At 40.6% G+C, this 16,604-nt stretch overlaps 1 protein-coding gene across 1 annotated transcript; it reads left to right on the forward strand.

The window, feature by feature from the left end:
* The first annotated feature begins 627 nt into the window (after positions 1–627).
* LOC311087177 (MICAL-like protein 1) lies at positions 628–16,298 on the forward strand. Its single transcript, XM_084120450.1, has 14 exons — positions 628–1,249; positions 2,140–2,188; positions 2,449–2,590; positions 2,690–2,757; positions 3,235–3,353; positions 4,614–5,197; positions 9,045–9,208; positions 10,107–10,223; positions 10,971–11,097; positions 12,187–12,265; positions 12,385–12,458; positions 13,824–13,938; positions 14,020–14,066; positions 14,142–16,298. Exons 1-14 carry the CDS (start codon positions 1,107–1,109, stop codon positions 14,258–14,260), a joined length of 1,947 nt encoding a protein of 648 aa, XP_083976576.1. The 5' UTR covers positions 628–1,106; the 3' UTR covers positions 14,261–16,298.
* Positions 16,299–16,604: the final 306 nt, after the last annotated feature.

Here is a 16,604-nt window from a genome sequence, read left to right on the forward strand (position 1 = left end):
TCTGGCTCACTTCCTCATCCTAATGCCTGACCTTAGTAAATGTGTTCATGTTTTCATAGAGCTTTAAAAGTCATGCATGATTAAATGTGTTTTGATCTTCTCAGTGACAGTCAGTATTTTGAGTGTATTTTCACACACAGTGTGTGGAAACATGTCTGTGTTTGTTTACATGCTCTTTAAGATAGATTCAGTTGATCTGTCATTTCAAGTTTATCCCTTTGCTCAAAGACACTTTTCATGAGAAGTGAGCTTGAACAAATGGTCAGAATTGTAATATTTCTTTCTTTAACAGCTGTCCATTGAATCATGTTTGAATCTCTTTGTATATCTGTATGATCTCTGTTACTGTCTGCATTCAAGTCTTTACAGTTTATTCATTGGCTGAGAATCGAACCCAAAGACTTCAGCATTGCTATGTTATCTATGTTAGGTAAGTTAATATAATATAATATTTCTGTAAATTCTGTATATCTGATATGATCCAGCAGGTGGCGTGTGATTTATGTGAAAACTCCCTGCTTCAGGTGTGTGTGTGTGTGTGTGTGTGTGTGTGTGTGTGTGTGTGTGTGTGTGTGTGTGTGTGTGTGTGTGTGTGTGTGTGTGTGTGTCGCGCATGCGCACTGCTGCCCTCTCGGGTTTTGCGCTCCTCTACCACAACCTGAAAGGAAATGTATCTTTTTGGACTTCAGGCTCACAGGAGTGTGTTTGTGTTTGTAGATTGTTTTGTTTTCAGACGTGTTGTGATGAAGTGTTTCTTTAGAAGTATGTTATGAATTCATCTGTCGGATTTACAGCGCAAGTTTTTGGATCTGTAGGCTATGTTTATTTACTCCAGTTTGATCTATCACCGTTAACCCGGAGCAACCGACACTGAAAACAGAAACGCGAATCCTGAACGTGTTTGATCTCTGATGGAGTTGTTTACTTCTATAATAAAGTTTTTGCAGATGTGTGAAGGGACCGGAGCTGGAATGTAAACCCGAGACCGGTGAACAGAGACATTATTCCTCTTTTGATCGGCTCTTTTTCTGTTTGAAGAGCGCGTCCCCGCGTCAACGATGCTTTATACCCAGACAGACTGAAGTAAAGAAGTGTGTTTCCCGGTCATGTGTTCAGTGAGAGCTCTCCAGGACTGGTGTCGAGATGTTTGTGAAGGTTATTCTGATGTTCAGATCACAGATATGAGCTCCTCATTCACAGATGGATTAGCTTTCTGTGCGATCATCCATAAACACAGACCCGAGATACTGTAAGAAGCATGAGTTTAATATGATCTACTGTAAGAAGCATGAGTTTAATATGATCTACTGTAAGAAGCATGAGTTTAATGTGATCCACTGTAAGAATTATGAGTGTAATATGATCTGATCTACTGTAAGAATCAAAGCAAGTCATGAGTTTAATATAAGAATCATGAGTTAATATGATCCACTGTAAGAATCAACGCAATATGATCTACTGTAAGAATCACAAGTTTAAGATTATAATATGATCCACTGTAAGAATCACGAGTTTAATATGATCTGTAAGAATCAAAACTGAGTCATGAGAGTTTAATGTTTTATATGATCCACTGTAAGAATCAACACAGAGTCATGAGTTTAATATAAGAATCTTGAGTTTAATATGATCCACTCTGTAAGAATCAACACCGATTCATTGAGTCGCGACTTTTTAATAGGCCTATGATAATTCATGATCATCTGTAGACAATAAATTAGCCAGTTAATGAAGATATTGGACAAAACTAGTTCAATTATTAAATGAACAATACATGCATTAAATTATAAGTATAATGGTATTCTATACGGTAGTTGTTCAGTGCCATGGTATAATCTGATAATAATAATATAAGGGCTTTTATGAATATGTGAACAGTATGTGTACCATGGCATTCTATGGTAATGTAAACCCGAGACCGGTGAACAGAGACATTATTCCTCTTTTGATCGGTGTCTCTACCCCCCCCCCCCCCCAAAAAAAACCCTCCCAGTTTGAAAACTCTTGCTCTAGATTATTTAAATGCACATATCAACTGTTTTCTGTTGTTTAGAAACATCTTGTGTGTTTCTTCTCATATCCACATGTGTTCTGTGTCTATCTGATGGGTCTTCAGCTTCTGTTTGTTTCTCTCTGCAGAGATTTCCACTCTCTGTCCAAACACAGCGTCTACGAGAACATGCGTCTGGTGAGTTTCTGTAGAGATCAGCTGGACTTTAGTTTCCGTAGCTGAAGATGTTGAAGATTCACATGTGAGATGATGGAGGAATCTGTTGAGAGAAAGACTCGGAAGAGATTTATTTATCCGAATCGACAATAAACCACCTCAGATCTCAGGTTTTTGCTCCATAGAAGCTCACTGTACTTACTGTACCTGTGATTACTGTACCTGTGATGAATGTTCTGGTTGATTTTGTCCCTCTCATCTCTATTTCTCTTCATCTTCAGGCATTTGAGGTTGCGGAGCGTGAGCTGGGAATTCCTGCTCTGCTGGATCCGGATGAGCTGATGTGTGTGGAAGAGCCGGATCTTCTGTCCATCATCACTTATGTCTCACAGCTCTACTGTGTCTTTAATGGAAAACCTCTGGGTACGGATCATGAGAAACTGTGTAAACTAATAAAGATCTCACATGTTCATCATGATTCAGTAGAGCTGAAATTGACTGATAATCTCTGGATCTGATCAGATAGTCAGAAGATTCCTGTGAATGCTGAACTTAGCAGCACCAGAAGACAAGAAAAGACTCACACTCAGGTATCTGTCTGTCCTTCTGTCTGTCTGTCCATTTGTCTATATGTCTGTCCATCTGTCTGTCTATCTGTCCCTCTGTCTGTCCCTCTGTCTATATGTCTGTATGTCCCTCTGTCTTTCTGTCCCTCTGTCTGTCTGTCCCTCTGTCTATATGTCTGTCTGTCCCTCTGTCTATATGTCTGTATGTCCCTCTGTCTGTCTGTCCCTCTGTCTTTCTGTCTGTCTGTCTGTCTGTCCCTCTGTGAGTCTGTCTGTCTGTCCCTCTGTCTTTCTGTCTATATGTCTGTCTGTCTATTCCTCTGTCTGTCTGTCTGTTTGTCCCTCTGTCTGTAATTATGTCTGTCTGTCCCTCTTTGTGTCCCCCTGCCTCTCTCTCTCTCTCTCTCTCTCTCTCTCTCTCTCTCTCTGTCTGTCCTTCTGTCAGTCTCCCTCTCTGTCTGTCTGTCTGTCTGTTATTCATCTCTGCTCTCATTCTCTCAGTTCTCATCAGATGTGATCAGGTCTTCAGATAAAAGTGTCTGTAGTGTCTGTCACACACGTGTTCATCTCATTCAGAGGGTTTTGGTGAAGGGACGTCTGTATCACCGCTCCTGCTTCAGGTAAAACACACACACACACACACACACACACACACACACTCTCTCTCACTCACTCACACTCACACACACACACAGGGCCGTTTCTAGGCATAGGCAAACTAGGCGGTCGCCTAGGGCGCAAGCAGCTGGGGGGCGCCAGTGAGAGCCCCCACCACACCAAGAGATTTTTTTTCTCGCCCAAGCGAGTGGAAGAAAAATCCTTCTTTTTTACATTTCCGATAATGGAGCGTATATTTGCACTAAGTGCCTGTCTTTTTGGCAAAAAGACGCCCACCACTATATACAGTGGCATAGGTCGTAAGGCGTGAGGTGCCTGAAAGTAGCTTTTGATGCGTTCGACCCGAGTTCGAATCCGCCTTTTGCCGAACGTATGTAAAATTTATAGCCTAACATAAAGGTATCTAGCATTATATTTTGTCAACAAACTAAAATTGAAATCGTGATATGGCTTTGTGCCTTTATAAAACAGCACAAGATTTTAATTAAGTAGCCCATATAGGCATTATGTTTGTGCTGCGTGATTTAAAGAAAAGTGTGCACTTTGCTCATGCGATCAGCATGGTGATCTGGTGTTTTTCTCCAAAATAAAAGCTCAAGGGTTTATTTCTTGCAAGTGAAATCATTTGTTGATTTTCTTGCAAGTGAAGAAATTAGGACAAAAGTATTGTAATTTTCCTTTACTATAGTGTAATGTAAAATATACTTTTGAAATATTCATTTTAATTTATACAGTTGCCTACCAATTATTGGCTATATGGATTTTACGTCATAGGAATACTTGTATAAATCATAAACACCAGAGATAATGTAATGTAGACTGAGACTCTAGTCTATATCATAACTAATAAGATGTTTGAGCCCTCTTTAGTGTCCAGGTACAAGTCAATGTTTTTTCTTTGTTCAGTGTGCACAGTTCATGGGTTGAAGCTTTTAATTTTTAGCTCTCAAAGTGCCAGATTGATGCATTAATTTAACCTTAAAATGTACAAAATTTTCTTGCGGGGGAGCATGCCCCCGAAACCCCCCAGAGGGACAGGGGTCCACCCAACATAGTTTCACAAAATCCTATGGGAAAGAACGATCATTTATTAACTTTACACCTGCATAGTGCAACAAAGTCCTTTAAATTACAATTGGGGGGGGCGGGGCTCAATAGGAATCTTGCCTAGGGTGCCAAAAAGGCTAGAAACGGCCCTGCGACACACACACACACACACACACACACACTGATAGTCCTGATTGTCTCATGGTGTGTTTCAGATGCAGTCGCTGCCGTCGCTCTCTGCTGCCGATGTCTTTCACAGAAGACAGTGAGACAGGTTTACTGCAGTGCAGTTATCACTGCAAACCTGTTCCAGAACACGACCGAACCGCAGAGAGAGATAGAGACAGAAGTGAGACAGACGGAGACAGAAGTGAGACGGATGGAGACAGAAGTGAGACGGACAGAGACAGAAGTGAGATGGACAGAGACAGAAGTGAGACAGACGGAGACAGAAGTGAGACGGACAGAGACAGAAGTGAGATGGACAGAGACAGAAGTGAGACAGACAGAGACAGAAGTGAGACAGACGGAGACAGAAGTGAGACAGACAGACACAGAAGTGAGACAGACAGAGACAGAAGTGAGACGAATGGAGACAGAAGTGAGGCGGATGGAGACAGTAGTGAGACAGACGGAGACAGAAGTGAGGCGGATGGAGACGTGATGAGTGAAAGACATCTCTCCACCTCATCAGAAATTGACATACAAGAACCTCCCAAACCTGCTCCCAGAAAGAGGGTGGAGCCTCAGCAACCTGCTTGCCCCGCCCCCAGATCACAGGACCATCACCCTGACAACGGTTAGAATCTTCACTCCCGTGTTACTATATAAAGTTACTATTGTTAACATCATAAACAACAGTTCCAGCTCTACATTCTGATTGGATGAGCCAAAGCAACTTACTCATTTCCAGTAGCTGTTCGTGATGATTATTGATTAATGCATTTATTTGAATTCAGAATGGGAAAACTGTTAAAAAAATGTTTTTTTGTTCAGTCCCATTCACTCTCAGCATGCACTGGGGAATGACTCATTAATAATGTTGTATTGTGTGACTTTTTGTCTGTAGCGATTAACAGAGTTTGTTCTTCTTTTTTGTGTGTGTTCATGTAAATAGGACAGAAAACATGAAACACTTAATATTAAATAATTTAAAACTATATAATTAAATATTTGCATAGGACCATTTTTAGGTTGATATCACTTCATAGTAACTAAAACAATCTTATTTAATCTCATTATTGTTGCAGTGACAACAGATTGATTTTATAGTTTATTTTATTCATGTGGTTTAATATTATTTGCATCTTGTTTTACATTTACATTTAATAATTTAGCAGACACTTATCCAAAGCGACTTACAAATGAGGAGAACAATAGAAGCAAACAGATCAGCAAGAGGGCAACAGTTTACAAGTGCTGTAACAGGTCTCGGTTAGTCTAACACAGTACACATAGCTAGGTGTTTTTTTTGTTTGTTTGTTTTTTTTTTATCAGAAAAAATAATAAAAATAGAATAGAAAAGGTAAGTGCTAGTACTGATTGGTCATGTGCTGACGAAAAAGATGTGTCAGCTGCTCGAATCGAGTAGGGCCGGTCATTCCACCAGCTGGGAACGGTCCAGGAAAAGGTCCGTGAGAGTGATTTCTTGCCTCTTTGGGATAATGGCACCATGAGGCATCTAGCGAGTTTAGGTATATTGGTGCAGAGCCAGTTGTTGTCTTATAGGCAAACACCAGTGCCTTGAATTTGATGCGAGCGGCTATTGGCAGCCATTGCGAACTGATGAAGAGAGGTGTGGCGTGCGTCTCTTTGGCTTGTTGAAGACCACCCATGCTGCTGCATTCTGGATCAGTTGCAAAGACTTAATAGTACATGCCGGAAGGCCAGCTAAGAGAGCATTACAATAGTCCAGTCTGGAGAGAACAAGAGCTTGGACAAGGAGTTGTGTAGCATGCTCTGATAGTAAGGCTCCAATCTTCACAATGTTGTTTGAAGCAAATCTGCAGGACTGGGCCATTGTGGTAATATGGTCTGCGAAGCTTAACTGATCTTCAATCACAACTTCAAGATTCCTGGCTTACCTGGAAAGAGTTATAGTTGACAAACCTAGCTTTATAGAGAAGTTGTGGTGAAGTGTTGGGCTGGCTAAGACCACAAGCAGCTCTGTCTTCACAAGGTTGAGTTGAAGGTGATGGTTCTTCATCCAGCAAGAAATGTCTGTCAGACAGGATGCAATGCGAACAGGTACCGTTGGATCGTCAGGCTGGAATGAGAGGTAGAGTTGTGTGTCATCAGCATAGCAGTGATAGGAAAGCCTTCAGTTTCTGAATGACATAGTAATAACATGTAGATGGAGAAGAGAAGTGGTCCCAGCACTGAGCCCTGAGGCACTCCAGTAGCCATAAGTTGTGTCTTAGAGACCTCGCCCCTCCAAGACACCCTGAAGGACCGACCTGAGAGGTAAGACTTGAACCATTGTTGTGCAGTTCCTGAGACGCCCATCTTCATGAGGATTGACAGGAGGATCTGGTGGTTAACTGTGTCAAAGGCAGCAGACCGATCCAGCAGGATGAGAACTGAGGATTGGGAAGCTGCTCTTGCCAGTCTCAGAGCTTCAGTAACCGAGAGCAGGGCAGTCTCAGTTGAGTGGCCACTTTTGAAACCAGACTGATTGTTGTCCAGAATGTTGTTCTGTGTGAGAAATATGGAGAGTTGATTCAACACAAGTCACTCAAGTGCCTTTGCAATGAATGGATCTGTACACGGGTCTGTAGTTTTCTAAAAGTGCTAGATTTAGAGTGGGTTTCTTAAGTAGTGGGGTTTTCCAAATACTGTGGTAAAGGTACCAGTGTGAAGAGAAGTGTTAATGATGTAAGTAAGTGCAGGTGTAATTGAAGGAGAAATGGCCTGAAGGAGGTGAGTGGGGGATAGGATCAAGCGGACGGGTAGTAGGATGATTGGAAAGGATAAGTTTGGAAATGTCTGCCTCCGAAAGTGGAGTGAGGGAGGAGAGAGAGTTTGTATTTGTTATGATGTTTTTGTCAGTTTGTGGTGTGGAGAATTGGCCGCTGTTAGAGGGGAGCAAAGAGTGTCAGTAGTAGAGTGTCACTGTTATGAAAGCAAATGACGATTTTTGCATCATCTGAGGATTTTTTCCAGACAAAAAATACAAAAATCTCTCGTCTCAGGGGGTATGAGGGTGGAAAGCATGGTAATTCGAAAATACTACAGGTTTTCTACTAATACAAAGCTTAATGCTAAATCCTGAAGTATCCCTTTAAGGATGAGATGACTCTATATTTAATATACACAGACAAAATATATTTCATCTTAAAGGGTCATGAAACCCCCCTCTTTCAGCTCAAGTCTAGCTCATAATCTTTTTGAAAAATGCAACTTAAATGGGCGTGGTGGCTGTGAGAAGAAGGGAGGGGGAGTTGGTGTGGTCAAAGCCAGTGGCCAATGCATATCGACCGTCACTGTCAGTGGTAAAACGTGAGGAAATGCTAGATTTTTTATAGCTGGCAAAGTTAAAGTCTAATGAAATACACTGACACCTTATTTTTGTCCTTAAAAAGTAACTGAATGCCCTGCTACACATATTAGCCTACTACAGTAATCATTCTATTTAAAACATATACATGTACATGCATATCGGCCATTATAAAATATATATTTGTTTATATACACTAACACTATAAATGCATATATTTGAAAATAATAAATTTTCCGCTTAAAAAAAAAAAAGTTCCGTAAATAGCCTAGACTACACGCCCCCCTAAACCCACTAAAATGAATGTGACATAAATTTGCACAAACTAAGCATGCGTTGATGTATTATCGAAATATCTACATTTTAATAACGAGTGATTATTTAACAAAAGGCAAGTAAAAACGGTCAGGGTTACATTTAGACACAAACACACACACACACACCTCTGAAGCGATAGAAAAGTCCTCGGGACCGCATCACTAGCAAGACGAAACCTGCATTGGTGTACAAGGCTGAAGTCCACCATTCTCCAGTTGAATGGTTGCTACACACACATAGTTTAGATGTGCCCGTGGTTGATGGCCAACCAACCGCCCGCAGTCAGAGTCCAGCCCTGGCAGCATCGCGGGGAAAGATGCACTGGAACTTTTGCACCATGAAAACAAACGCGCGTCCCATCATTGCCTCTCTCATCTACTACGCGATATCACAGTTTGACATGTCTGTCTTTGGAAAGATCCACGTGGTATCATGATTAATTCAGTGAAGTGTCTTCTCAGTGGATATGAAGGCTCAGTCTCATTAATAATTATGAGAGAACGATGAGTCATCACCGGACGATCCGTACAGAAAAACGTCACATCCTGTGACGTGGACTCGATGGAGATTTCAAACCCGGAAGACGAAAATCGCCGATACAAACTCAAATTTAACCATTTATATCCTATTATTAAATTTTACAGATTATAACATTGTCTTCTATGGTGTTCAACACACCTACCTCTGTTAAAATCTCAGAAAAATTGGTTTAGGGTTTCATGACCCTTTAAATAGGTCATTATTACAGTGATGGTTTAGCTTGAGGGTTTAAACTATCAGTGGAAATGCATGTTTCATTGTGTCTCATGTGTTTGTCTCGTCCTCGTCTCAGTATCGTCTCAGCGAGTCGTCCGTAAGGATCATCCCTGGATGAAGCTTGTTGATCCGGGTCCCTGGTATCGTCTTCCTCCGACTCAGTCCGCTCACTCCCGCTGCTGCCCTGCAACCTTTAACCCCTTCCTGGAGGACGATGAGGACAAGTCCAAGGATGAAGAGGTACTGAATGAAGATCAGAATCAGCCGTTCATCATGTGACCTACTGATCCTCATAAAACTGCATTAAAAAGTCTGTTTATCCTCAATTCTAGAAGTCTCAACATTCACATTCTCAGTTATAGAGAATAAACCTTGCAATGAAATGTAAACCTGTTCAACTACTTAGATTGTGCGTCAAATAAGTAAGATAGTATGTATGTAAGTAATGGTAAGATAAAGATAATTAAAATAAAATTAATAGTTATAAACAAAATAGCATTACAATTACTAATGATAAACACAGAAGGAAGAACTAGACTGTAAACCTGAGGTAGTTTCTGAAGAACTGACACAAACCAGCAGGTTTATTTGACCAGCACTGGCTCTTCTCTCGCTTAAGCTGGTTTATATTTAGACTCTAGTTTAGACAAGTCTTGTGTTCTGGGAATAGAGCTGCTGGTGTTAGCAGAGACGCTCAGTCTCAGGTTTATCTGAGAAACACACTGGTTCTGAATCACTACACACTCCGAGATCCAGAAAAGACTCGACTTAACAAATAATTTGCTCTTAAGAAGAAAGTGTCTCAAATTCTGTTAGCTTTATCAAGGAAATTGTGTCTCAAACTTCCCCTAATTTTCTGTCCGATCATGTTGAGATCAGAGCTGAGTCAGACCAAGAACCAGGATCTCCATTTTAATGATCTGAAACAGAGAACATGATGCAGCATTAACTTCCCTTTCAGAGTCATGTTATTTCTGTAATGAATTGTGTGTGAGCTGAATCATGTGATCAGACGTCTGACGCTCAGACTGAAGAGTCACAGATTGTGGTTGTGGGTTGTTGTTTTTCTCTTTGCAATCTCTTGAGATGTGTGTGTGTGTGTTTACATTAGATTGTCTCTGTTTTTCTCTTTATCAAGCAAAACCCTTTAAGTTTCGAAACTTCAGTTGCACACAAACCACAAACCTCATCTTCAGTTCCCAGCATGCATCAGGCTGCAGATTCTGCCCACGGTTTCCCACTCATCAAGAGGAAGGTGAGACAGAAACTGTGTTTGTTTTGCTGTTGGAGTGAATGATGCTTCATACTGATTATTGTAGAACTACAAACTCACAGTACAAGACAGAGAAATAAGTTTAGTTAGACTTTATACTTTAGTTCAGCAGTTCTTTTGTGGTTTCAGTTTGCAAACTGATCAGTTTCTCTATACAATCATTTTTAAAATCATTCATAGAGATGTTGTTATATTTTATTTAATAACCAGATTTGTATTATATGTATGTATATTATTTTTTTCGTTTTTTTGTGCCGTAAGATTACAAATACATATACAAATCTAATGTTCTTTTTTTTTAAACCTAAACTTTTAGCAAGGATTGCAGTAAAATTGACACAAGCTTATATTTTAGATGCGATTTTAGATTTGTTACAAACCTGTAGTGAACTTAAGTGTTTTAATTCAGTTTAATGCACGTTTTTTTTAGATGTAAAACTATGTGAAATATGTCCAAACCTTAAATGATTTTGACATTAACACACATTAATAATGTACAAATCTAACACAGGATCACAAACACAATATTCCATCTGCTCCACTGTCAAGTCAGCTTTATTTATGATTGTTTCAAAGCAGCTTTACAGTGATAACAGGAAAATAATTCAGTGATGCAATAAGATTTTTTTATTAAAAGAAAATAGTGTCACTGAGTCTTCTTTTGTCTCACCATCAGATGTTTGCGTCTCTGTTCTTCTCTGACTGAAGGATGATTGTTTGTGTGTTCAGGTGATCACAGACACACTTGTGTCAGAGAAGGAGGTGTGTGAGGAGCAGAAGGAGCTGGAGGAGCGTCTGCTGAAGCTGGAGAAGAGAGGAGTGCAGCTGGAGAGAGAGATGAGGAGACGAACGGATGGTGAGAAACATGCTATAATCTCCTCACACAACAACACATGCTAATGCTAATGCTAACAGGCAAACATACAGTAACAGCTTCTATAGAGGAGTGGAGCTGGAGAGAGAGATGAGGAGCAACCAAACTGATGAGAAACACCTGAACCTCCATATACAACAATAGACAGGCTAATGCTAATAGACAAACATAAGACCCTTTCACACGGTGCGTTGATCCCGCGAAATTGCCATAAATTGCTAGAGTGCCTTCTGTGTGAACGCAAACATGTCCCGGGATTGATGCTGGGATCGATGCCAGGGTGGGGACCTAGTAACATTGCCGGGATCAGTCCCGGAACGTACCCTGTGTGAACAAAAGCTTAGAAGAAAGTTTGTGTTTGTCATCAACAAAGAAAGAATGAAAAAAAGTCTGCAAACTAGAATGAAGCCGAGACCATGAGCTTCTTACTATCCGCGCTGGAGCTGTGATCGTTTGCCAGCTTTGTGGAACGGTACGCGATGCGTTAGTGTACGACCGAATCCGGAAAGAAATGCTCGAGCGTGGTTTCTCGAGATTGAAAGCGCAGATCATTAGTAAATTGCATAAAAAAATCCACCAAGTGCATGACTACAATGGCCTTTCTATAACACATCCTGATGTCACGTGTCTTTAAGGGATCTTTATGGGATGTGTGTGAACGCACTCACATATTCCGGAAAATCACTGGCAGTGTGAACGAACCAAAATCAAACGATCCCGGGACAAATCCCGGGACACATTATCTGTGTATTTTTCGGATCTCTGTGTGAATTGGCTATATAGTAACAGTTATTATAGAGGAGAGGAGAGAAGCTGGATCAGTAGCTGTCTTGCAGTAATTGTGTTTGCATCCCCATACAAATCATGTATCAATTAATTTGCCAATGGAGTTTAAAGTCATTGATGTGGAAGCGACTAATGAACACGAATCAAATAAACACTGAGGAGTTCATTAGTGGATCTTTCTGATGTGTCACTGCTAGTCTTCAATAATCATCAGATCAGCAGGACTGAAGCTTGTGTGTTTGGAGTCAGAGGCGCCTTTGTTTATGAATGATGTGTTTGTTTCAGAGAATCTTCTAGTCGACTGGTTCATTCTGATTCATAAGAAGAACATGTTAGTGCGCAGAGATGCCGAGCTTGTGTATATGTGAGTACACACACAAGTAAGGTTTTTTGTGAGGCCAAATTTTGCAGCTTGATGTTAAAACAATAACATGAATACACATCATGTTGACAAGAATAGTGTGTGTGTGTGTGTGTTTTCAGGTTGAGACAGCATCGTCTGGAGCAGCAGCAGACTGATGTAGAGTTTGAGCTCAGGTGCCTCTTCAACAAACCAGGTGACAAACTGAATCAATCATGTTTCTTAATGTGAATATGTTTGTATTTATGTTTTTTAATCTCTGATATCAAATCTACAAATGAATAGATGATACTAGCATATAAATGCCTCCAAAAAGACAATCAACACTGTGAGATTTTCTTGTATTCCAGTGCAAATATCTGAATATTCTTAATTCATAACACTGTAATGTAATGTTTGTCTGTTCTCTGTGCTTTTGTTGTGTAGTCTTTTAGTTTGCGGACTTCTTCAGTTCCTGTTCCTCATGTGTGTCTTGTTAGTCTATTAGTCCTTGTGTATTTAAGCCCTTGTGTTTCCCGTGTTCATTGTCAGGGTTTGTCCTTCTATGGATTTCATGTTGGTGTGCTCAGTTTAGTTTCTCTTGTTTCTCTGTTTCCTTGTTCTTTTATTAATTAAATAAATCTACACTTGCATACACAAATATGTATCCAGCAGTTCATATTTTGTATTTGGACAAAGTGATTTGAGTGATGATGAATACAGTTTTCAGTTTTGTAAAACTAGCTGTTTCTCTGGACTAGCATGACTTAATGTTGCATAACTTGTACTGGATGGACACCAACAAGGATGTTGCCCATTACTGTAGTGGTCATCTCTCACAGACTCTTGCCATCAGGCCCCCGTTATTGACCATCCATCAGTTCCCTTGCCAGAAGAGGCACCCAGTACTTCTCATAACCTCAATGAGGAGCAAGCATGGTGGAGGAAAAGGAGAGGGGAACAGGACTCTTGAGTTCCTAAGTCCAGTGGTCCCAGTGTTCCCGAGCCTGGTTTTGCCAAGTCCAATGGTCCAAAGGCCGGTTCTCACAAGTCCAGTTGTCCAATGGTCCCAAGTCCAGTGGTCTGGTTGTCCCACAATCAGTCCCAGTGTTTCCAAGTCCAGTGGTCCCATGTTTGGATGTTTCCGAGTCTAATGGTCCCAAGTCTGTTAGTCCCTGTGCTCTCTAGCCTGGCAGTCTCACCTTATTTTGATCAATGTATCATTTAACAAGATTTAACTACGAATGTAACTGTAATGACAGAATAAACAAACAACAAAACGAAAGCAGCTGCCCCTCATGGACGACTGTGGCATATAAATATAATAAAACACAACGTAAATATGGTCATCACTCCTCCTTTCATCCTTCTGGTGTCGTCACACAAGTGTCATTCATTAACATCGCTTCACCGGCCTCACTCCTTAAATAAATATATCTTGATTCATGAAAGTTTAGATATTTGTACTGGAATAAAAAAATCACTTTTTCCAGTGTAAAATGTACACTGAAATGTGTAAAATGTGTAAAGTGTGTATAGTTTTAGTTTATAGTTTCTGATGAATGTGTGTGTGGTTGTCCAGAACAAGACTGGAGCTCTGATGACAGACAGCGGGAACATCAGCTCATGTCACACCTGCTGTCAATCATCCAGCAGAGGAATGACATCATCAGCAGCCTGGATCTGGACAGACTGAGGTCAGAGGTCACCTGACCCCAGCAGTGTGAGGTCACATGATAATGATGTGTTATTGATGAATGTGTTGTGTTCTTCATCAGGGAAGAGGAGGAGGACATGATGATGTCTGCTATGATCCAGAGGACAGGTGAGAAACAATCCTCTTTCACTTTCACTGATTCACTTCATCACATTTACTTGAAGACTTTCTCTCTCTCTTTAGACCTCCTGGCACAGACGGACAAACAGCTGGAAAAATTCAACCGGAAGTTTAAAGGCCTTCAGATGTTCAAGACGTCCAGCTGTAAAACTAAAAACAGCAGCAGAAAGAAAAGCAGCTGAAGGAGAGAAAGAGACTGTAGATCAGGGGTCTCAAACTCAGATCCTGGAGGGCCACTGTCCTCAAACCCGAATCAAGCTCACCTCAAACAGCTGATCAAGGTATCCAGGATTATAAGACAAGTATAAGACTCTGCAGGATGTTGGTCCTCCAGGAACTGAGTTTCACATGTGTGCTGTAGATGCGTATTAAATAATGCAGAGCAACATTTCCCAAAGGAAAGGAAAGGAAATGGAAATTTTTGAAAGGGTGATTTAGGAGGTTTGTTTAATGTGAGATTACACCAAAGATTCATGATATGTGGAGCTGAATACCTGCAAAAAATAGGGTCTAAAACTGTGTTGACACCAGAAATCGTCCGTCAAAGCGAACAATCTTGGCTGCGTTTCCCAAAAGCATCATAAGCCTAGGTTGATCATAGAACAATTGCCACCAATGGTATCTACGATCAAATAGAGCTTGAGTGATAAAATGTAATTTAAGCGTCGTTCAGGCAGACCACTAATCGCTAAACAATATCAGCTGACGCTCAGCTGATTTATTACTCCACCTACTCAACTATAGTATTTAAAGGGTCATGAAACCCCCCTCTTTCAGCTCAAGTCTAGCTCATAATCTTTTTGAAAAATGCAACTTAAATGGGCGTGGTGGCTGTGAGAAGAAGGGAGGGGGAGTTGGTGTGGTCAAAGCCAGTGGCGAATGCATATCGACCGTCACTGTCAGTGGTAAAACGTGAGGAAATGCTAGATTTTTTATAGCTGGCAAAGTTAAAGTCTAATGAAATACACTGACACCTTATTTTTGTCCTTAAAAAGTAACTGAATGCCCTGCTACACATATTAGCCTACTACAGTAATCATTCTATTTAAAACATATACATGTACATGCATATCGGCCATTATAAAATATATATTTGTTTATATACACTAACACTATAAATGCATATATTTGAAAATAATAAATTTTCCGCTTAAAAAAAAAAAAAACGTTCCGTAAATAGCCTAGACTACACGCCCCCCTAAACCCACTAAAATGAATGTGACATAAATTTGCACAAACTAAGCATGCGTTGATGTATTATCGAAATATCTACATTTTAATAACGAGTGATTATTTAACAAAAGGCAAGTAAAAACGGTCAGGGTTACATTTAGACACAAACACACACACACACACCTCTGAAGCGATAGAAAAGTCCTCGGGACCGCATCACTAGCAAGACGAAACCTGCATTGGTGTACAAGGCTGAAGTCCACCATTCTCCAGTTGAATGGTTGCTACACACACATAGTTTAGATGTGCCCGTGGTTGATGGCCAACCAACCGCCCGCAGTCAGAGTCCAGCCCTGGCAGCATCGCGGGGAAAGATGCACTGGAACTTTTGCACCATGAAAACAAACGCGCGTCCCATCATTGCCTCTCTCATCTACTACGCGATATCACAGTTTGACATGTCTGTCTTTGGAAAGATCCACGTGGTATCATGATTAATTCAGTGAAGTGTCTTCTCAGTGGATATGAAGGCTCAGTCTCATTAATAATTATGAGAGAACGATGAGTCATCACCGGACGATCCGTACAGAAAAACGTCACATCCTGTGACGTGGACTCGATGGAGATTTCAAACCCGGAAGACGAAAATCGCCGATACAAACTCAAATTTAACCATTTATATCCTATTATTAAATTTTACAGATTATAACATTGTCTTCTATGGTGTTCAACACACCTACCTCTGTTCAAATCTCAGAAAAATTGGTTTAGGGTTTCATGACCCTTTAAGGTCTTTCAACGAATGCTCTGCAGTCTGTGCACAGACATTTACACCCACCTCCACCCCTTCACCTCCTAGCATCTTCACAATAGAGCAGCCGATTCTCTATAGAAACTCTATGTACGTAGTCGTCATTGTATCTCCTTCTGTAAACATATGCTAAGAAATATTTGGTTATTAAAAGGCTTGGGGGATTTGTGTCTCAAGTGTGTATCTCAAGCTGTCTAGTATGGCAGCTGGAGCACCTTAAGAGCCTAAAGGCCCGTTTACACCAAGGACGATAACTATAAAGATAACGATAAAGATATAATTCTAAAAATCGTTCTCCATATTAAAGAATAACAGAGTTCACACCACAACTATAACGATAAAGATATGAGGGAACGATATCGTTGGTATCACTTTCAGAACGATTTTTTTCCAGCTGTCGAACGATAAAACACTGACAGCCAATCAGAATCCACAAACATTTAAAGGGCTCGCGCATTTAAAATGGCAGAGAAGTTAATCGTCGAGGTACAAAAAAACCCTCCACTGTTGGACAAGACAAACCTTTTCAAGGATACGTTAAC

This window comes from Abramis brama, assembly GCF_963993115.1.
Source record: "Abramis brama genome assembly, chromosome: 1".
Taxonomy (NCBI): domain Eukaryota; kingdom Metazoa; phylum Chordata; class Actinopteri; order Cypriniformes; family Leuciscidae; genus Abramis; species Abramis brama.

Bases quoted from the DNA above. Each gene is read 5' to 3' on its own strand.
- LOC311087177 (XM_084120450.1), top strand. From the start codon at position 1,107: ATGTGTTCAGTGAGAGCTCTCCAGGACTGGTGTCGAGATGTTTGTGAA. The intron at 12,459-13,823 runs GTGACAAACTGA...GTGGTTGTCCAG, and splicing joins GTGCCTCTTCAACAAACCAG to AACAAGACTGGAGCTCTGAT. The intron at 14,067-14,141 runs GTGAGAAACAAT...CTCTCTCTTTAG, and splicing joins TGCTATGATCCAGAGGACAG to ACCTCCTGGCACAGACGGAC.